The sequence below is a fragment of the Ranitomeya imitator genome, chromosome 3 (assembly GCF_032444005.1).
Source record: "Ranitomeya imitator isolate aRanImi1 chromosome 3, aRanImi1.pri, whole genome shotgun sequence".
Classification (NCBI taxonomy): Eukaryota; Metazoa; Chordata; class Amphibia; order Anura; family Dendrobatidae; genus Ranitomeya; species Ranitomeya imitator.
Window position 1 is genome coordinate 548,268,078 of NC_091284.1, and position 22,438 is coordinate 548,290,515.

The 22,438-nt window shown below is 45.1% G+C and overlaps 2 protein-coding genes across 4 annotated transcripts in view; one reads left to right on the forward strand and one right to left on the reverse strand.

Moving 5' to 3' along the window:
- TMCO3 (transmembrane and coiled-coil domains 3) overlaps positions 1-1,776 on the reverse strand; it is a 101,415-nt gene extending 99,639 nt beyond the window's left edge. The window contains exon 1 of the transcript XR_011319337.1: positions 1,615-1,776. The gene's annotated coding sequence lies outside the window, so the exon portion shown is untranslated. The remainder of the gene's footprint in view (positions 1-1,614) is intronic.
- A 23-nt stretch (positions 1,777-1,799) lies between these two features.
- DCUN1D2 (defective in cullin neddylation 1 domain containing 2) overlaps positions 1,800-22,438 on the forward strand; it is a 45,981-nt gene continuing 25,342 nt past the window's right edge. The window contains exon 1 of one of the 3 annotated variants that reach the window (XM_069757879.1): positions 1,800-2,189. In XM_069757879.1, coding sequence (XP_069613980.1) covers positions 2,187-2,189 — 3 coding nt within the window. In that variant the 5' untranslated portion in view covers positions 1,800-2,186. Of the gene's footprint in view, positions 2,190-2,408; positions 2,586-22,438 lie in introns of those variants that run through there. The other 2 variants (XM_069757880.1, XM_069757881.1) reach the window with 2 other exon arrangements.

Consider the following 22,438-nt stretch of genomic DNA (forward strand, 5'->3'; position numbering starts at 1 on the left):
TTCTCCAAGTCCATCGGAGCACATCAAATAGCGCCTGCCGAGCAGAGCTGGGCAGATTCCCACTACACATCGCAATAAAGAAGAAGGCGCTGTCATTCAAGGCTCATCTACAAAGTAGCAGTCCCAGCTCCTACCATCACAAAGCCTTACTACACCAGGAAGCCTCAGGAAGCCTCCCAAGGAAAAGTACCCAAAGCCAGTCTGACCAAGCCATCAACCCCCATGGCCTGACAAAAGGTGAAATCCAGAAAATGGTACACAAAGTCAAAGAGGAATATCTCAGCATCTGGAGGAACGACATAAACAAATCCCAGAAACTGACAATATACCGGAATCTACAGAGGGAGTACAAACTGGCCCCATATCTAGAGAAACTAGAAAACCCCAAAGATCGACAGATCCTGAGCCGGTACAGACTGAGCGCCCACAGCCTACTCATCGAATCCGGGCGGCACCGACAGAACTACAAGCCTCGAGAGAACAGACTCTGCCAGCAGTGCCCCCAGGAGGCCGTGGAGGATGAGGCCCACTTCCTGCTGAGGTGCCCCAAATACTCCGCAGTGAGGGACACTCACTTCAAGAGGCTGTCTGATCTCCTCCCAGATTTCACCTCCAAGGAGGAGGAAGAGAAACTGCTGATAATACTGGGGGAAGAGGAAAGTGCAGTGGCCGTAGCAGCGGAATATGTCAGTGCCTGCCACAGACTAAGAGGAGCCTGATATGTCATGGACTCCCGTACCCCAACACTGGACATATCCCTATCCCCCGACTAAAGAGCCCGATATGTCATGGACTCCTATACCCCACCCTGGAAACATCCCCTATCCTCTAAAAGGAATTTGATATTCCCTGGACCTCTATATGCCCCCCCTCCCCCACCCCCGTATTTTTACCATATGCTTTGGCAATGCTAACATGTACTTAGTCCTGCCAATAAAGCTCATTTGAATTTGAATTTGAATTTGATAGATAGAGGATAGATAGATGATAGATAGATAGATAGATAGATAGATAGATAGATAGATAGATATGGGATAGATAGATAGACAGACAGATAGATAATAGATAGATAGATATGGGATAGATATGGGATAGATATGTGATAGATAGATAGATAGATAGATAGATAGATAGATAGACAGATAGATATGGGATAGATATGTGATAGATATGGGATAGATAGATATAGAGAACACAGAGCGATAGATAGATAATAGATAGATAGATATGTGATAGATAGATAGATAGATAGATAGATAGATAGATAGATAGATATGGGATAGATAGATAGATATGGGATAGATAGATAGATAGATATAGAGAACACATAGAGCGATAGATAGATAGATAATAGATAGATAGATATGTGATAGATAGATAGACAGATAGATAATAGATAGATATGGGATAGATTTGTGATAGATATGTGATAGCTAGCTAGATAGATAGATAGATAGATAGATAGATAGATATGGGATAGATATGTGATAGATATGAGATAGATAGATAGATAGATAGATATGGGATAGATATGTGATAGATAGATAGATAGATAGATAGATAGATAGATAGATAGATAGATAGAACGAGCACATAGAGGAGCCCGGCACCTACCAGCAGTCAGGGCACCCCGCTCTCCGCCCGCAGACCTCTGCTCTCATTGCTGTGACAGTCAGCCTCTCCTGCCAGGGCCACTCACTGCCAGCGTCACTAGTCACACTGCCCAGCCCCGGGCCAGAAACACATCTCGCCCGACGTCATCAGACCGCGCCGCGCAGGGAGTTCTGGGAATTGTAGGCAGACAATGACGTCACTGGAATCGTTGCCCCGGCATCAGCGCACTTCTGCAGCTCTGTAGCCGCCTCCTGTGAGTCTCCCAGAGTGACACCGGCCACTACTGATAACATTTTACAGCCATTTCCCCAATACAAGAACATGTAGAGCCCCTCACATAAATGTGCCGTCACTGAGGACGTAATGTACTATATATCTGGGTAGAGCTGATAACAAGTCAGTCCCGGAGGATCTTGGCTGCTATCCCTCCTCTTAGCGCCACAGTGAGCAGCACACGGGAGACTACAACTCCCGATACTCCTTGTGGAAGTGGGCGGCATTTCCCAACAACAAGTGCGCATGCGCGTCCACCACCGCCGAGCCGTGGCGTTAGGTGATCCGGTGGAGATAAAATGGTAGGTGGGGGCTGGAGACAGGTTGTGCGGTGAGGGGCGGCGGTGCAGTGTTTGGTGGGGAGGGTGGGGCTGCTGCTGCTGACCAGGGGAAGGTCACTGGCAGAGCGAACACCCGCGGTGGGGGCGCTGTGCACAGACACCCTGCAGCCAGTGTGGACAGCTGGGACGTACCATGTCCGCCAGGAGAGGGGGGTCTGCGCACGGTGCCGCCGCCGGGGTGTGACTCAGCTGTTGGCGCGCACGTGTGCAAACTTGTGTGGAGTAGTGAGCGGCTGGTGACAGCGGGGGGAAGGGGCGCTGGTATTTTGGGAGCCGCGGGCAGCGCTCGGCTTTCCCTTATTTGGCCGGGTGGTGGTGACGGCGCAGGTTCCTCCAGGCCGGGACGCTGGCGGTCAGGTAGGCGCCCTGTAGGTGTGAGGCGAGCTGCTGCTCCCCCCGGGCTGACTGGAGAGCTGACCCCTGCACCCCATTCCGGTGCTGTCCACCCGTGAGAGGCCTGCTCAGCAGCTCTCTGCGCCAGAGATGGGGGCTCTTCGTCCAGTGCCGATGTGATGGTGTCTGCCATGGGATCCCTTGGTAGAGGCCGGTGAGGGCAGGGGGTGTATGGAAGCGGGGTACGTGTCTCTGCCTAGGACCCTCTATAAGCTCCGCCAGCCAAGTATTGCTGGCACATCCAGGTGTGTCCAGAGCCAGCGATCGGCCCACTATGAGGGGTCTGTGCTGGAGCTTAAAGGGGGTGTCCACAAGTCAGCGCCCATCCACAGGGCATGTGGTGTCCTCTCCCTCCCCGGCATGGATCCTGCACTGACCAGCAGAATGTGGAGCTTTTCCCCCCATTACATAATGGAGCGGCAGGTTAAATACCCGACCACCACTCCGGTTGTTCTCTATGAAAAGCCCCTCAGTGTGACCGAGCACTGACACTCTGTTCTGCTGATCAGTGCTGAAGTCTCTCATTTGTATGGAACAGCTGTTATTTATAGGGGTCAAATCGGTGGTCCTATACCATTAGTCGCCACTGATTGGCTGCAGCAGTCGCACTGACCAGGTCAAGGAGAATTGGTTGTTGGAGATCCTTGGAGGATGATTTTTTTTTTTTTTTTTTTCTTAAGCATGCTATGTTAATTAACATAAAATGGTAAGATCAGCAGACTTTTTAAAGGGGTATTCCTGTCTCCAAGACCCTATCCCAATATATAGTAGGTGTAATAATAATATCAGCAAATATCTCCAATTAGGCATGTAGTATAGTTCTTCTGATTCACTATGTTGCTTACCCCATGTGCAGGGCATTGCAGTAGCTTGGGTATCCATGGTTACGACTACTAACAACTGTCGGTCTGAGTGGTCGTAACCATGAATACAAAGGAGGGCAACAAAATTAATAAAGGGGATGGGAGAACTACAATACCCAGATAGATTAGCGAAATTAGGATTATTTAGTCTAGAAAAAAGACGACTGAGGGGCGATCTAATAACCATGTATAAGTATATAAGGGGACAATACAAATATCTCGCTGAGGATCTGTTTATACCAAGGAAGGTGACGGGCACAAGGGGGCATTCTTTGCGTCTGGAGGAGAGAAGGTTTTTCCACCAACATAGAAGAGGATTCTTTACTGTTAGGGCAGTGAGAATCTGGAATTGCTTGCCTGAGGAGGTGGTGATGGCGAACTCAGTCGAGGGGTTCAAGAGAGGCCTGGATGTCTTCCTGGAGCAGAACAATATTGTATCATACAATTATTAGGTTCTGTAGAAGGACGTAGATCTGGGGATTTATTATGAAGGAATATAGGCTGAACTGGATGGACAAATGTCTTTTTTCGGCCATACTAACTATGTTACTATGTTACCTAAGTGGCTGTAATGCTGTGCACATGGGGTAAGCAACATCGTGAATCTGAAGAACTATACTACACTTCTATTTCGAGGTGTTTGCTAATATTATTGCACCTACTACATATTGGGATATTGACATGCCGGATGTCAGTGTCCGCGGGTGATCCACACGTGTACATGCACACATAATGGACATGGGACTTCTAGAAATCCCATCCACTATGCTGTAACATCTGGGCTCTCCGGGTTTGATGCTGCATAAATACGCAGCAATTCTGGATGGTGGGTACTGGGCACATACCCTTACAGCATGTGGAAGATATCTCTAAACCTCTCATAGACAGTACTGCTACTATAGCACACAAGACTGCTGCATCTCCTTACGGGTGCCTGTGCCAGCACCACTACCAGCGCTCACAGGGGAGATGGTCATGATGACTATCTAAGAAGATTGCAGGGGACCATTGTCAAACGCAGCTACATCAGGGTGGCACCTGATCTGCCCACATTACCGAGGAACTTAGCCGATCTCTTGGGAATCAAGATGAGTAAAAAGTGGATGTAGCTTAGCAGGCTGATGTAGATTAGGGCTACTTAGCGACAGTGTACATTTTGACACCTCTTCTTTTGCAACTTGCACATGACACACTTTATAGACTTCAATGCAAACTGCATGCAACTCGTGACTTGTCTGCAACTTGGTGACTTTATTTACACTAAAATTGGGGCTCTAAAATAGTCGCATGACTTGTCGCCGTGTATCCCCAGTCTTGGGGCAGATTCAGTAACTGTAAGCCACGAGTGGGTGATAATCCAGAAGTGGTGACGTGTTTCTATTAGGCCAGGTTCACATTGCGTTGCTGGCGTCCGTTAGACGGACTACGTTACACTGCGTTATGTCCGTTAACGCCGCCATTAATTCCATATGTCGGACGCATCGCTAGTGCACACCCACAATGGGCGTGCGCTAGCGATGTACCATCATTGAGTGATGGACCCTGGGACGCGGGCTGCAGCGTTTCCGGGTCCGTCACTGCTAGCGCAGATAGAGCTAGCAGATGCCCTATCTGCGCTAGCGCGATGGAATGTCGGCACTTGCGTTAACAGCAGCCCGTTAACGTATGTGTTGAACGAGCTGCTGTTAACGCAGTGTGAACCCGCAATACTCTTCCTCTGACTGTTCCCCTCCTGATTTTAGCTTACAAACACTGAACGTGGCCGTAGGCCAGGATCACACTGGCAAGAAACTCGCACGAGTCTCGCGTCTCAATGCGCGGCACTCGGGACCGGAGCGTGTGACTGCATGTATTTCTATGCAGCTGAGCGCTCCAGTCCGAGTGCCGGCGGCAGTGCCGGGTATTTAGATGCGAGACTCATGCGATTTTCTCTGATCGCCCATGACGGCACCACGGAGAGAGGGGATCCGCCCACCAAGGACAGGAAACCTACGGATAAAAAGGCGGTACCACTCTCCTGCATCAGTTGGTTTCCTGTCCTTGATGGGAGACCTACGGACTTACCAGTTCGACGTTGGAATTCCGGGGCCAACCAGTCTGACTCAGGCAGCTGGGGTCCCTCTGCCTCGGCTGGGGTGGTGACCCGAAGCACCACCGCTGGGGGCTAATGGGCCTCTAGGGTGAGTGGGGGAGGTGACAAGGAGTTCGTGGTCACCTCCCCAGGTAAGATGCAGCAGCGGCAACATCCAGGGGGGTCCCTCTGTGGTTGCGGGAGGTGCAGCGCGGCCCTCCCCTAGCACGCGTCAGCCTGCACACTGCACTGCCATCGGGCATGCAGAGCCGCGCGGTAGGGTCTGCATAGGACCGGGGGTGCCGGTCAGCAGCGCCATATCTGCACTCTGGGCGGCCATCTTGAGAGTCCGGCGCATGCCCGGAGTTAAGCTGGTCTCGCGAGACGCTGGAGGAACCCGACTGCGCAGGCGTCGGCGTTCGGCGCTCCTCGCCATTGTCTGGACGCCGCTGCGCAGGGACGCCGATCTGACGCTTGTGCGTTCCAAAGGCGCCGCAGAAGCGTCTGCGCAGGTGCCGGCGTTCAACGCTCCTCGCCGTCGGCTGAGCGCTACTGCGCAAGCGCCGGCGTTCAACGCTCCTCGCCGTCGGCTGAGTGCTACTGCGCAGGCGCCGGAAAAAAAAAAAAAAAGGCGGCAGGAGCTTTAAAAGGGAGAATCTACTTCCTCCCAGTGGCTCTGCAGTATATCGGCAAGAGCCTTAGGAGCTACTAGTTGTCGCAGCAGCAGCGCAGCACGCGTTATTGACAGCAGACCAGCAGCAGTATGAGCGACCCGGCATCTCCCTTGCCTGAATCACCTCCACCTATAGCATCGCCGCAGCAGCAGCAAAAGAGGCGACAGCAGAAAGGTCACCAGGACACCAGCAAAGAACGCCAAAGGTCTCAACACAGCAAGGAGTCCAGCACGGCGTCAGGGAAAAAGCCAAAGGCAGAGAATCCCCAACCGGTATTTATGGGTCCTGGAGGTGGTAAGTTGATCTTCGTGAAAGTTAGAGACAGTAAGATTATTATTTGTCTCTTTTTAGGGGAGGAAAAGCGTAGGTAAAACAAAGCACAAAATCTGTGCCATCTGTAAAGAGGATCTTCCACCCGCATGGGAGAAGCAGCTATGTAATTCCTGCATACAGCAGACTGTATCCGAAAGCCTGCCCGGGTTTGCAACAGATCTTAAAAACCTGATTAAAGAACAGGTGGAAGACACCTTTAGATCCCTTAAAAGGGGAAAAAAACGGAGAAGGACCAGACACAGGTCCCCGTCCCCAGTCTCTAAATCTGACAGCGATAGTGCAAGTTCAGTATCCTACGACGACTCCTCCTCATCTTCCTCATCCACTTCTTCCTCAGGAGGTCACAATTGTTTCCCGCTAGAGGACACCGATGGCCTCATAAAGGCAGTGAGGAGTACTATGGGATTAGTAGACTCCCACCCTAAAAAGTCAGCACAAGACATCATGTTTGGGGGCTTAGAACAAAAAAAAGAGAAGAGCTTTCCCGCTTAGGCCGGCGTCACACACAGCGTAAAACAATACGGTCCGTATATTACGGCCGTAATACGCTGAAAAGTCCCGAAAAAAGTGGTCCGTAGCTCCTCCGTAGGCAGGGTGTGTCAGCGTTTTTTGCGCATGGCATCCTCCGTATGTAATCCGTATGGCATCCGTACTGCGTGGTTTTCTCGCAGGCTAGCAAAACCAACATACCGCTATAGAAGTGATCCATGTGTCCCAAAAAGAAAAGAAAATATATATATACTGTCTATATATATATATATATATAGTGTGTACAGTAAAATCACACTGACAGCTTACAGTAGAATAGGTAGAATAAATGTGTACACATAGAATAGGTATATATATATATATATGTCAGTGAGACACATATATGTATATATATTAATATTTATTCCAGCGCTATACAGCTTGAAAGCCGGTAATTCAATTACCGGCTTTTTCTTTCTCCTTCCTAAAACCCGACATGATTTGAGACATGGTTTACATACAGTAAACCATGTCTTCTCTCCATTTTTTTTGCAGATTCCACACGACTAATGTCAGTAGTGTGTATCTGCAAAATTTGGCCGTTCTAGCTCTTAAAATAAAGGGTTAAATGGCGGAAAAAATTGGCGTGGGCTCCCGCGCAATTTTCTCCGCCAGAGAAGTAAAGCCAGTGACTGAGGGCAGATATTAATAGCCTGGAGAGGGTCCACGGTTATTGGCCCCCCCCTGGCTAAAAACACCTGCCCCCAGCCACCCCAGAAAAGGCACATCTGGAAGATGCGCCTATTCTGGCACTTGGCCACTCTCTTCCCATTCCCGTGTAGCGGTGGGATATGGGGTAATGAAGGGTTAATGCCACCTTGCTATTGTAAGGTGACATTAAGCCTAATTAATAATGGAGAGGCGTCAATTATGACACCTATCCATTATTAATCCAATTGTAGTGAAGGGTTAAATAAAACACAAACACATTATTTAAAATTATTTTAATGAAATAAAAACAATGGTTGTTGGAGTATTTTATTCAACGCCCAATCCAGTCACTGAAGACCCTCGTTCTGTGAGTAAAAAAACATAATAAACCAACAATATACTTACCCTCCGCAGATCTGTAACGTCCAACGATGTAAATCCTTCTGAAGGGGTTAAAACATTTTGCAGAAAGGAGCTGTGCTAATGCAGGCTGCTCCTCGCTGCAAAACCCCAGGGAATGAGGCTAAAAATAGATCAATGATCTATATTTAGCTTCATTTGCGGTGAGGCGCCCTCTGCTGGCTGTTCATAGATCGTGGGAAATTACCTAGAAAGCCTGGGAGCCTGGGAGCTTTCTAGGTAATTTCCCACGATCTATGAACAGCCAGCAGAGGGCGCCTCACCGCAAATGAAGCTAAATATAGATCATTGATCTATTTTTAGCCTCATTCCCTGGGGTTTTGCAGCGAGGAGCAGCCTGCATTAGCACAGCTCCTTTCTGCAAAATGTTTTAACCCCTTCAGAAGGATTTACATCGTTGGACGTTACAGATCTGCGGAGGGTAAATATATTGTTGGTTTATTATGTTTTTTTACTCACAGAACGAGGGTCTTCAGTGACTGGATTGGGCGTTGAATAAAATACTCCAACAACCATTGTTTTTATTTCATTAAAATAATTTTAAATAATGTGTTTGTGTTTTATTTAACCCTTCACTACAATTGGATTAATAATGGATAGGTGTCATAATTGACGCCTCTCCATTATTAATTAGGCTTAATGTCACCTTACAATAGCAAGGTGGCATTAACCCTTCATTACCCCATATCCCACCGCTACACGGGAATGGGAAGAGAGTGGCCAAGTGCCAGAATAGGCGCATCTTCCAGATGTGCCTTTTCTGGGGTGGCTGGGGGCAGGTGTTTTTAGCCAGGGGGGGGCCAATAACCGTGGACCCTCTCCAGGCTATTAATATCTGCCCTCAGTCACTGGCTTTACTACTCTGGCGGAGAAAATTGCGCGGGAGCCCACGCCAATTTTTTCCGCCATTTAACCCTTTATTTTAAGAGCTAGAACGGCCAAATTTTGCAGATACACACTACTGACATTAGTAGTGTGGAATCTGCAAAAAAATGGAGAGAAGACATGGTTTACTGTATGTAAACCATGTCTCAAATCATGTCGGGTTTTAGGAAGGAGAAAGAAAAAGCCGGTAATTGAATTACCGGCTTTCAAGCTGTATAGCGCTGGAATAAATATTAATATATATACATATATGTGTCTCACTGACATATATATATATATATATACCTATTCTATGTGTACACATTTATTCTACCTATTCTACTGTAAGCTGTCAGTGTGATTTTACTGTACACCGCACTGAATTGCCGGCTTTTCTCTCTAACAGCGCTGCGTATTTCTCGCAAGTCACACTGCTTGTCCGTGTGTAATCCGTATTTTTCACGCTTCCATAGACTTTCATTGGCGTATTTCTTGCGCAGTACGGTGACAAACGCAGCATGCTGCGATTTTGTACGGCCGTAGAAAGCCGTATAATACTGATCAGTAAAATACGGCAAATAGGAGCAGGGGCATAGAGAATAATTGTGCCGTATTTTTTGCGAGTTTTACGGACGTAGATTCTGCGCTCTTACGTCCGTAAAACTCGCAAGTGTGACGCCGGCCTTAATGAAGCAATTGCAGCGTTAATTAAGAAGGAATGGAATAAACCCATGAAAAAGACTCTCCTAACTCCAAAAAGGAAATACCCCTTCGAGGATGAATCCTGCTCCTTTTAATAATAATAATAATCCTTTTGGGAAAAAGCCCCCAAATTAGATGTAGCAATAGCTAAAGCATCAAAGAAATTCGCTCTCCCGTTTGAGGACATGGGGGTCCTAAAAGACCCTATGGACAAGAAGGCGGACGCCTTCCTCAAGGGCTCTTGGGAGTCAGCGGGAGGAGGCCTGAAACCGGCAGTGGCAGCAGCTTGCACATCCCGCTCCCTAATGATCTGGTTAAATCAACTAGAGGGTCAATTAAAGGGGAAAACTTCCCGAGACTCGATACTGAAGACGTTACCTGTAATAAGGGGAGCTGCGGCTTTTCTGGCTGACGCCTCGGCAGACTCTATCAGATTAGCTGCCAGGTCAGCAGTGTTTGCCAATGCGGCCAGGCGTGCCCTCTGGCTTAAGAATTGGCCTGGCGATCTGCAAACAAAAACAAAACTGTGTACTATCCCCTGCGAAGGAGAGTTTTTGTTCGGTTCCACATTAGACGACATCTTGGAAAAAGCAGGGGACAAGAAAAAGTCCTTTCCCTCTCTAGGTCTCCCCTCTTACCGGAAGCCCTTTCGGAACAAGAGGTTTTTCCGCAAGAACCCTGGGAGAGGCCAGGGAAAGTGGGAGGATAAGAGTAACAAAAACAAGGGGTTCATCTTTAACAAAAACCCCAGCGATAACAAGAAACCTTCTCAATGAAGGTTCACCCCAGGTGGGAGGGAGATTCTCTCTTTCTCCCAGCCTGGAAAAAGATCACCTCCAGTCAATGGATTCTGAATATTATAGAATCAGGTCTGAGGCTGACATTCAAAAGACGCCCCCGTCTCTCTTTTACGATGACATCTATAAGATCTTCGGCAGAAGAACAGCTGGCACTGGAAAACGAGGTCATCGGGTTAGTAAAAAAGGGAGTACTCCTGGAGGTTCCCCCACAAGAAAGAGGGCAAGGGTACTATTCCCCTCTATTCCTGAGGAAGAAACCAGACGGTTCCTTCAGGACCATTATAAATCTAAAAAAACTAAACGATTACCTGGAAGTTCAAGCATTCAAGATGGAAACGATAAAATCATCTATCAAGATGTTGTTTCCCCAATGCTTCATGGTGGTCCTGGACCTAAAGGACGCATATTATCACGTCCCAATACACAAGGATCACCAGAGATTCCTCAGGATGGCAGTTCACATCAGGGGAGTCATAAATCACTTCCAATTTTCAGCTCTACCATTTGGTCTTGCCATAGCCCCGAGGGTTTTCACAAAGCTGATCTCCTCGCACCAGTCACTCTCTGACATGGTGGAAATCGCAGGAAAATCTTTCCCAGGGAGTCCCATGGGTAATTCAGATCTCGAAAGTCCTGACTACGGACGCAAGCCCTTCAGGGTGGGGGGCTCATCTGGGCGACCTTGTAACCCAGGGCATTTGGTCTCCATCTACAGTAAACAAATCCTCCAACATGAAGGAGCTCCTTGCAGTAAAATATGCCCTTCAGGAATTCTTGGGGGTCCTTCACTCTCACCATGTAAGAGTAATGTCGGACAATCGGGTGGTAGTATCTTACCTAAATCACCAGGGAGGTACCCGTTCCAAAAATCTAATGGAAGTGACCAAATCAATCCTGCAAATAGCCGAGAGCAACCTCTTATCCCTAACAAGCCTACACATAAGGGGAGTAGACAACTACAAAGCAGACTTCCTCAGCCGGTCCAGCCTAAAACAGGGGGAATGGGAACTAAATCAGGTGATATTCACCCAGATCACAGAAAGATGGGGTGTTCCCAAAATAGATCTCTTTGCGAGTCATCTAAACAAAAAAGTAGCCTCCTTTTGCTCCCTATCTCTCCTGGGGAACCCAGTAGCTGTGGACGCTTTCCTGATATCTTGGGGTCACCATCTGGTCTATGCCTTTCCTCCTCTTATTCTGATTCCAGCAGTGCTGAGGAAGATTCGGGAGGACGGGGCGCTGGTCATCTTAATTGCCCCGTTCTGGCTGAAGAGACCTTGGTTCTCATGGATGAGGAAGATGTCAATATCCGACCCTTGGGTATTGCCAGACCACCAGGATCTATTGTCGCAAGGCCCAGTCTGTCACCCTCGAGTCAAGAACTTGCACTTGACACCTTGGCTTTTGAAAGGAAATTATTAGAAAGCAGGGGGTTCTCTCCAGGGTTAATCTCAACTCTGTTACAAAGTAGGAAGCCGGTTACAACAAAGCAATACGGCAAAGTATGGAAAAAATTTCTGTCTTCTTCAGGTGAAAAAATAGGGAAAGAAATTCCCCTTGCTTCCATACTAGAATTCCTACAAAATGGGTTGGAGATGGGTTTAGCCACTAGCACCCTAAAAGTTCATGTGGCGGCATTGGGAGCTCTATTTAACTTTGACTTGGCTTCAAATAGGTGGGTCTCTAGATTCATCAGGGCGGCAGGAAGAAGAAGGCCTCTTCCAGTTAAAGTCGTTCCTCAATGGGACTTAAACTTGGTCCTTAAAGCCCTGACTAGTCCGCCATTCGAACCATTACACGAATCTACAATAAAAAACCTATCTCTCAAAACAGCTTTATTAGTCGCCCTTACTTCTGCCCGTAGGGTTAGCGATTTACAGGCTCTCTCAGTTAACCCTCCTTACACACAATTTCTAGAGGATAGGGTCATTTTAAAAACAGACCCAGCATATCTCCCGAAAGTGGCTTCAAAATTTCACAGGTCTCAAGAGATATCTCTCCCCTCCTTCTGTCCCAATCCTAAAAATAAGGAGGAACAAACACTACATACACTAGATGTAAGAAGATGTCTCTTACATTACCTAGAAGTCACTAGAGAGAGTAGGGAGGATTCCTCTCTGTTTGTGTGTTTCCAGGGTCCCCGGAAGGGGAAAAAAGCATCTAAAGCCACCATAGCAAGATGGATCACGGACGCCATCAGTCTCTCATACTCAGCAGGTGGGATGTCCATTCCCGGGGAGGTTAAGGCTCACTCAACAAGGGCAGTAGCGACTTCCTGGGCGGAGAAGGCTGGAGCTTCCATTGACCAGATATGTAGAGCTGCTACCTGGTCCTCACCATCCACATTCTATAGGCACTATAGATTGGACCTAATCTCCTCTTCAGACCTTACTTTTGGTAAAAGGGTTCTGGAGGCGGTGGTCCCTCCTTGAATGTACTATCTATGCAATTCTCTCCGTGGTGCCGTCATGGGCGATCAGAGAAAAATATAGTTCTTACCGATAACGGTATTTCTCTGAGCCCATGACGGCACCCGTACATTCCCTCCCTTCACTTGTGGGTGCTCACATCAAAATAGTGCCATAGTCTACTCATAGTTTTAAAGTCACGCGGTATCTAGTTATGATAAACAGTTAAAATTAACAAATGTTTAGTAGTCTCCCATCGTTCTCTATGTAAAACAACTGATGCAGGAGAGTGGTACCGCCTTTTTATCCGTAGGTTTCCTGTCCTTGGTGGGCGGATCCCCTCTCTCCGTGGTGCCGTCATGGGCTCAGAGAAATACCGTTATCGGTAAGAACTATATTTTTCTCGCAAGTGTGATCCTGGCCTTAATCACATACTCGGTGAGTTATTGCAGTCTTGTAGCTTTGAGAATGTGTCCACGGGCCGGATTACATCCGGATTAGCTGGGGTTTGGATGCTGCGTTCAACCCGCAGTGTCCAGATGTTACAGCATAGTGGAGAGGATTTTATGAAATCCCGTCTCCACTATGTGTGCGAACACACATCCGGCGGCCCTGTGTTTACGGACATACAGCACGTCTTTTTAGACCGCAGTGTGTGTGTTTACCTTGCGGCGATGCTCCGTCTCCGCAGGGTAAATCACAGGGCCTTATGTATGGGGTGTGGAGATTCCGGATGTGTGCAATGAACACATCTGGAATCACCGCATGTACAGAAGGGGTGGCGCAGGTTTTCCACTCCGTCCAAAGCATCGTCAACCCGGACAGTGGACACGCACCCATACTCTGCAAAGCTGTGGTGTTTCACCTACTTTGGCAAGCTGGCAGGGACTGACCTCGATTAACCAGTCTGAGGCAGATCCCTCGCGGTGTCTTCCCCCCATCAGGAAGAAGCCACCAGACACCTGCCTAGGATTAATCATCTGAGGCACAAAGTCCACTGCCAGCTTTTCATAGTTTCTATACACTGCTGCAAGGGTATATGCACACGTTGCGGAAAGGTGTGTGGATTTTTCCGCACTGATTTTGGAAAATCCGCAGGAAATCCACACTGCGGATTTACTGCAGGATTACCGAGGTTTTTGTACGGATTCCACCTGCGGTTTTTCACCTGCGGATTCCTATTATGGAGCAGGTGTAAACCGCTGCGGAATCCACACAAAGAATTGACATGCTGCAGAATAAACAGCGCAGTGTTTCCGTGCGTTTTTTTTCCCGCAGCATGTGCACTGCGGATTTTGTTTTCGATAGGTTTACATGGTACTGTAAACTCTTGGAAAACTGCTGCCAATCCGCTGTGGATCCGCAGCGTGTGCACATAGCCTAATAACGCAGCCAGTGTCTGATTCACACTGCCTAGGGTTTGGCCACCATAAATCTTCTGTCAGGTTCCCGTCAGTAAATAATTACATAAAAATAAATAATATATTAAAAAAAAAACATTCTGTAATTGTTCAGGTGTTCTGCTACTAGTATATTGTTCCCAGATCACTTTAAGGCCTTGCTCACATCTGCTTCCAAAAAAATTGCCCCGATTGTTGATTCAGTGAAGTAGAATGTCATGTGATTTTCTCACATGACATCCGTATACAATGTGTTTGGGTTTTTTCTCTGTAACTATTATTCTACATCTCATAGAGGACCATTTACAGTGTTCTATGCTACAGAATGGTAATGTATCCGTAAAAATTGGACGTCACGGTCTGTGCCTTTTTTTTTTTTTTTTTTTTACTCGTGACCATTGACTTGCATTGATGAGTCTTGTCCGATATACTCGGCCACTTGCAACATGCTGTGGGGTTTTTTTTTTTTTCTTGCATTGCACTTGCTGGTCTTATACGTAAGTGGGAGCAAGGCCTAAAGGGAATCTGTCAGCAGGAATTTACCTCCAAACTATTTCTAGCCACATGCGGCTCTTTCAGAGACGAGGCAACAATCCTTTTACATAGCCAGTCCATCCCTCCGTTACTGGGAAATCGGCTGACGGGTTTGGATGCATGGACCCTGTTATTGTGGTATTCCTGACGTAGTGCTGAGCAGGGCACACTGTAGTAGTGTGAATATAGCTGAATCTGGGGCCCATTTTGATTACAGCTGTTTTGGGATTCCCTCATCTCTTTTCCTGACAGCAAATAGTGATCTATAATATCTGAAGCACCAAGTTTATAAATGCGCTGTAGTCCTTTGAGGTGCCCTTTCGCCTTCAGAACTGATATGTCGGCATAAGTTGGCGATTTCTGCCCTGGATAAGAAGTTCCTGGCTCTAAATGGTCAGTGACAAGTTAGTTTTCAGTAATCACTTGGGTACAAGTGACATGATTGTGTCTCGCCGATGGATTATCTTGAAAGTCGTGGATCTGCTGTTGACTCCCATGCCAGCCATTAAAATATTACTGTGAAAGCCATCCTGTGGCTGCAGTGCTATGTATAGTGCAAGCGACCAGTTGATCACAGCTTCAAGTCACCTATGTGGGCTATTAAATACAGTAAAAAGTGGTGGAAACAAGTTTTTAAATATCAAAAAACACGGTCAAATCACCCCCCCTTTTTCTCCATTAAAAATAGAACAATTATAAAGAATAATACATATTTGGTATCGCTGCGTTTTTAAAAGTCTGATCTATCAAAATATGAAACAAATTAACACGATCAATAAACGACATAGTGAAAAAAAATCAAACAGCCAGAATTACGTTTTTTTGGGCTGCTGCAACATTGCAATAAGAGGAAATCAAAACATCGGATCTACCCAAAAAGGTATAAGTAAACAGTCAGCTCAAGGCACAAAAAAATAGGACCTCACACAGTTCCATATCCCAAAAAATGTTACGGGACTCCGAAAATGGCACCAAAAACAAACAGTTTTGTTTGTTTTGGTTTTTTTCATCACTTAACCAATTAAAGATCGCCGATATGCCTTTAATGGCGGCAGATAAGGGTACTTATTCCTAAGTGTCGCTTTTTAACTTCGCTGAGAAATAAGAGTATAGCGCCTCTCGGTGTCAAAAAATCTCTGGGGTTTCAGCTACTGGGGGTAGCTGAGACCCTGTAGAACATGATCCGGGCTGGTTTTTACGGACCCTGTCATGTGATAGATTCAGTGAATAACAGCAATCTCCACCATCCCCAGATCCTCCTGCTTTGTCCACTGGCCCTCCGTGGTATCTCCCTGGAAAACAAATGACGGGCGCATGCACAGTGCGTCTGCCAAGATCTTCAGGTTGGTACCCGGCAACAATATGGTATTTTACTTATTGGTTTCTCTTGATCACTGTGATGGGGTATATCACAGTGATCAAAATAAAAATAGTAAATCAAATCCCCCTCTGTCATTGTAATTTTTTCCATTGTTTGGAGTTGGAGTTACTTTTGGAAAAAACCCAATTCTAAAAAAAAGTAACAGCTAGTGTTGAGCGCAATTTCTCACAACTCAAGTTTGCATTGGGTGCTTGGGTATGCATCGAGTATGGCGGATCCCGGCATGTTTTTTATTTTGGGTGTTTATCTGCCACGAAACATGCAAGGTGGGGACTAGAACTCGTCAATGACGACATATTCGATATGACAACCTAATGTTAACAAATTGTGTGTCGCACCTGTGGGTTCAAAAAGCTCACTATACCCCTGGATAATGTCTGTGCGAGTGTGGCTTTCAAAAAGGGGTCACTTGTGAGGGTTTTCCACCATTTAGGCACAGCAGGGGCTCTCCAAGTGCGACATGGCATCTGTTCTTGATTCCAGCCAATTTTGCATTCAAAAAGTCACACGGAGCTCCCTCCCTTCTGAGCCCTGCCGTGTGCCCAAGTGGCTTTCCCCCACCTATGGAGTATTGTCATTTCCCCAATTTCTATTGTTACCCTTGTGTAAATAAAAAAAAAAGTTGGGTCTAAAGTAGTTTTTTTTGTGTGTGAAAAAAGTTGTTCGTTTTTTTTTTTTTTCCTTCCACATTGTTTTAGTTCTCAGGAAGCAACTAAAGGGTTAATAAACTTTTTGAATGTAGTTTTGAACATATGTCATATAGACCCCTCAGTCACTTGAAATGTGAGGTGGTCCCTAAAAAATGGTTTTGGAAAAATTAGAAATCGCTTGTCAACTTTTAACCCTTATAACTTCCTAACAACAACAAAATCCTGTTTACAAAATTGTATTTATGTAATGTAGACAATATGGGGAATTAAATTTATTAACTATTTTATGTGACATATCTCTCTGATTAAAGGGCACAACATTTAGCATTTTTGCCAAATTTCCATTTTTTTTTTCATAAATGTAAGTCATATTGAAGAAATGTTACTACTATTATGAGGTACAATATGTAACCAAAAAACAGTCTCACAATCAGAGGAATCTGTTGGTGCTCCAGAGCTATTACGACATAAAATGACAGAAGTCAGAATTGTAAAATTTGGCTTGGTCATTAAGGTCAAAATTGGCTCGGTTAATAGGTGGTTAAATGAGGAAAAAAACTATACGTTTGGTATCTAAGGACAAAACAGTAGACAAAACCGCGATTGTGATCATACATATATAAATATAGTTGTTGCAGTGGTGATGCAACGCAATATTAAAAAAAAGTGTTAGGCGCATATAAGAATGTTATATAAAACAAAAAAAAAAAAGAATTTTTGCTACAAATAACATTGCAAAGCTGCTATATAGTTTTCCATTGTGAAATCACACAATGGTATATATCAGGGGTATCAAAATAAAATGAACATAACTATCTGCTAGAAAAATAGAAAAGATAAAGTACCTGTGCATGCAAGGATACTGATATAATACACAGACGCAAAGTTACCTCTAATATTTATCAGTTGGTGTGTTTTACATACTAATGAAGTGCATGTGCAAATATAATGCATGTGCCATTGTGGGCTAAAGCCTGTGCATGACCGCTAAACTGCTGAAAACATGTTGTACCACACACAATAAATAAGAAGTACATCCCAGGGATAGGTACGAGTTGACACACATGAGGTAGCTCAAAAGATAGGGCAGTCAATAATGCAATAATGGGGCGATTCAAGAATAAACCTAATATAAAGCTAATAAATATAAAGACCAAAAACAGGGACCCAGAATGTTGTAACACCAGATGGGGTCAGACGGTAGGGAAAAAGAACCAGATATTTAAGATATAAGCAAAACCTCATATCTGAAAAACAAAAATGGCATGGTCTACTAAGACCAATACACCTAGACATCATTAACTGGTATCTTGGAGAAAAGTATGTAAACCACTCTCCATGACTAGTGAAGATGAGTTGTTCATTTAATCCCCTTAATCAAGCAGAAAAATCCATTCAGTTTCTCTCTGGATAATCTTTTTGTCCCAGTCACCCAGTCTTTTAGGGTATGTGCACACATTGCGGATTTGCCTGTAGAATCTTCTGTGCAGATTCTGCATCTCTTGGCAGAAAACACAGGTAAAAATCCGCATTTTTGATGCGTTTTTTGTTATTTGGTTTTGGTGCGGATTTTCATGCCTTTTTTTTTAAGCAGATTTGTATGCGTTTTTGAAAGCTAAATAAAGATCTATTATTGAACAAAAAAAACGAATTGTGATGTCATTTCTTGTCCAACCTCTTCATTTACATACTCCATTGAAGAATGTTTACATACACAGATAGATAGATAGATAGATAGATAGATAGATACCAAGCCCAATGTTTAGTAATAAACATAATAAAATGGTACATTGAGTTAAATAAAGACACACACAATCTGCGTTGGCCAGGGTCACACTTGCGAGAAACTCGCACGAGTCTCGCACCTCAATACCCGGCACTGCCACCGGAGTGTTGAGCTGCATAGAAAAACATGCAGCCACACACTCCGGTCCTAAGTGGCAGTGGCTGGTATTGAGGTGCGAGTTTCTCGCAAGTGTGACCCCGGCCTTAAACGGCTGTTTAATTTAAAAAAAAAAAAAATGGAAAAAAAATTGCATGGGCTTCCGCGCAGTTTTCAAGTCCAGAGTGGGAAAGACAGCGACTGGGGACCGATGTTTGTAGCCTAGAAAAGGGGTTAATAATACCCATGGATCTTCCCAGGCTTTGAATATTAGCCCGCAGCTGTCTGCATAGCCTTTACTGGCTATTAAAATAGGGGGGTCCCCCCCAAAAATGATGTGGGTTCCCCCTATAATTAATAGCCAGAAAGGCTACACAGACAGCTGTGGGCTGATATTCATAGCCCAGGAAGGGGCCATGTATCTTATTGCGCAGTGCACAATGGTATACATCGATAACCAGTTCCGATACTTCACCAGCGGGACTAGTTCAAAAAGGGGATCCCTTGTGATGGGAAGAGCTTCATGTTGTGCTCTGATTAGGTATTCATAATGCAGACTGCTGATAGGTCACTGATCCTTCACTGACCTGCCTTCTAGTTTACATAATGAATACCTGTTCGTACTGAATTAAAAAAAATAATAAACCCTTCTGCAGGCAGGCGACATCTGCCCTGCGCATAATCGCATGTTTACTGTCCCAATAATAAATGTGGTTGCTATTATTCAGATAGGGGGAAAAAAAATCGATTTTAAAATGGCACCGGCCGCACCTGCGCAGTAGCGGCTATCTGTGCATATAGGCGATCTGATAGCTGCTACAGCTCATGTGCTGGCGGCACTATCTTGCTGGAGAAGAAAAAAAATGGCGCCACCCGCGCAGTAGCAGCTACACAAGAACCACAGGATGGATTTCTTCACCCCACGTATCATTTTATTCAGTATAACAGCGGCAACCTAACAGGATCTGTAGTTTACTGAACAAAATCCTGCTGTCAGGTTTGCTATAAACTTACGGTCATTTTCATAATATCATAGTTACCACTAAGGAACTTTTCACATATTCCCTTCTTGTTTTGCACCCATGTTGTAGTCCTCATCTCCTTGGTATGGCCTGCCACTCGTGGACCCCCGCCCATCACTGAATGCCAACCTTCTTTCAGTCTCCTCCCATCTCTCTCAATTTCCTTTTCCTGCTTTGATCTACCAGTTCGTTCTTTACAATATGCTTACAGCAGATAACGAGATCTAATTATTTTTCACTAGCACACTATTTAAATCGTACAGAGACATGTTGGCCATGTGGTGTCGCCCCCTAATGGCTGTAATACAATGATGGTATTCTTGGCGGCTTTGTATTTTAAACACTGTAAACATTGATATGAGCATCCTGATTACCATTTCTAAGGCTTTTTAAGAAATTGTCCAAAGGCCTGCATTTTAGCTACAGCATACAAAATAATATTATTTTTATTTATAGCGCCAGCATATTCCTCATTATCTGTACGGTAGGAACATGTACAGACAATAAAAACAATACAAAGTAACACATTTCAACAGTTACAGGAGGAGCGAGGACCCTGCTCACAAGCTTATAATATATAAGGAATATAGACCCGTATTTCAGAGAGAAAAAAAGATGGCACTCGCCATTCTTTATAAAACATGTTATTTAATTTCTTTGCTTAAAGCAACATCTTAGCTGAAAGGATGTCATTTTTGTTTTGTTTTTTTCATTCCAAATTGCATTAATTCCTGTGAATAGCCCCAAAACTTCCTGAATGCAGATTTGAATAAATCAAAGGGTGCAGTTTTTATATTTGTATCACTTTGGGGGTTTCTGACATATAAACCTCTCAAAGTTGCTTAAAAAAATGAAAAATTGTTGCTAAACTTTTAACCATTCCAATATCCTAACAAAATTAAAAGGGCACGTCAAAAATAAAATGCAAAGTACAATGTATCACGTGTCAAAAAACAGTCTCCGAATTACTAGGATTGGAAGAATGATTGCAAAGTTATTACTACAGAAAGTGACACGTCAGATTTAAAAACCAGCGCTTTGTACGGAAGGAGAAAATTAGCTTCAGCGGGACGGGGTTAAAGACGCAGATCCTCGATAAATGGCCGGTGCTTGCCATAAAATGACTGCATGGAATGTGTTACTAGGCTCATTGTAACCTCCACTGAGTGCCTGACGTGGGAAGAACCATGCATTTTTCTGTCTTCATACACCAGATCTTACTGACAAAATATTTGTTGGTCTTAGCTAGCGCATGTGTGTAGGTCGCTATTTCGCGCTGTACTTTTACTGCGTCTTAATAAATAATAGATCTTGAAATAAACTGTGTCTTTGTAGAAGGAAGGAGTGTGAAAATTGGAAATGCATTACATTATTAGCGAGGCCAATCTGCTTCTCTAGTGAATCAAAAAGTACTGAAAGACGTGTTGTTATTAGATAATAATTGCAAACATATGACAAAACCCTAGAAACAAGGGGGGGATCTGACACCCCTGATGATCTAGACCCCCAAAGGACTGGTATATTTTATTTTCTGTGCTACAATGCCCCACCCAACGACAATTCGGTTCAATTCTAATGAGTCATACCTGCAGATCCAGGTGGACAGGAGCACTACAGCTGAATAGCCACTGTGCTTAATTACTGCAACAGCCCTTTAAATCTGAGGAAGGGTTGGGATTTTGACAGTGTACCCTTCAGGAAGATATTGCTTTATCCTAGCAAAGTGACATCTCTTCTTTGGAAATCCATTTTACTTAAGACATTTTCAACATTTGTCTGTAATAGACAACTAAAGCAAGCGTGAACCGAGCCTGAGACTTGTTCATATACACTATAAATGAATACACACAGTAGTCTTTATTACAGTTGACTTCTGCTAATTCTCCACACTGAAGACTGTACCGAGCAGAAGACTAAGTACAAACAACCTATGCTAGTAGCCATAATTACTGCACGAGCATTAGTTGGCCAACCAGTTTAATGTGTCATCAGGAACTTATACAGAAAGAATGAGGCTCCTTAACAAAAGTCAGAATACCTGCCCCACCACACTCCAAAAAAATACAAAACAGATTATTTGGTGGGGTAGGCAGGGTCACATCAGTATGGTTATAGTCATAGGTCACACTTCCCAAGGAGAAGAACTTGCATTGCGGCACGTACACAGATGTAGTGAACCTACTGAAGCTAATTAGTGTTCCAATAAAACTCCTCTTTACTATGTTGCTCCAAAAAATGTCCCACCACACCATATGATGATCCCCTCTGTTACAGTAACCCACCACAGTGACTCCTTTCACAGTATAATGACCACACACTGACTCCCACAGTAACATGCTCTCACAGTCCCACTACCCACACTTTACAAGGACACACCGTGTCCTCCAAGACAAGTACTGACTCAGGTTCCACACAGTAGTTGCGATCTAGTGATGTCACCACACCTGCTTCCCTGAGACTTAAAGGTGTAATACAGTCAACGGCTCCTTGCTCCATCATTCTGTTCAACGGTATCTGCATTGTAAGGGTGCAAATACTGTTAACAACAAGATGGCTTCATGTGGACAGTGGCTCACAGGCCCCATAGTGGCCACATGCTCTGCTGCCATTGGCGGTACACCATTGTTTGTCGGA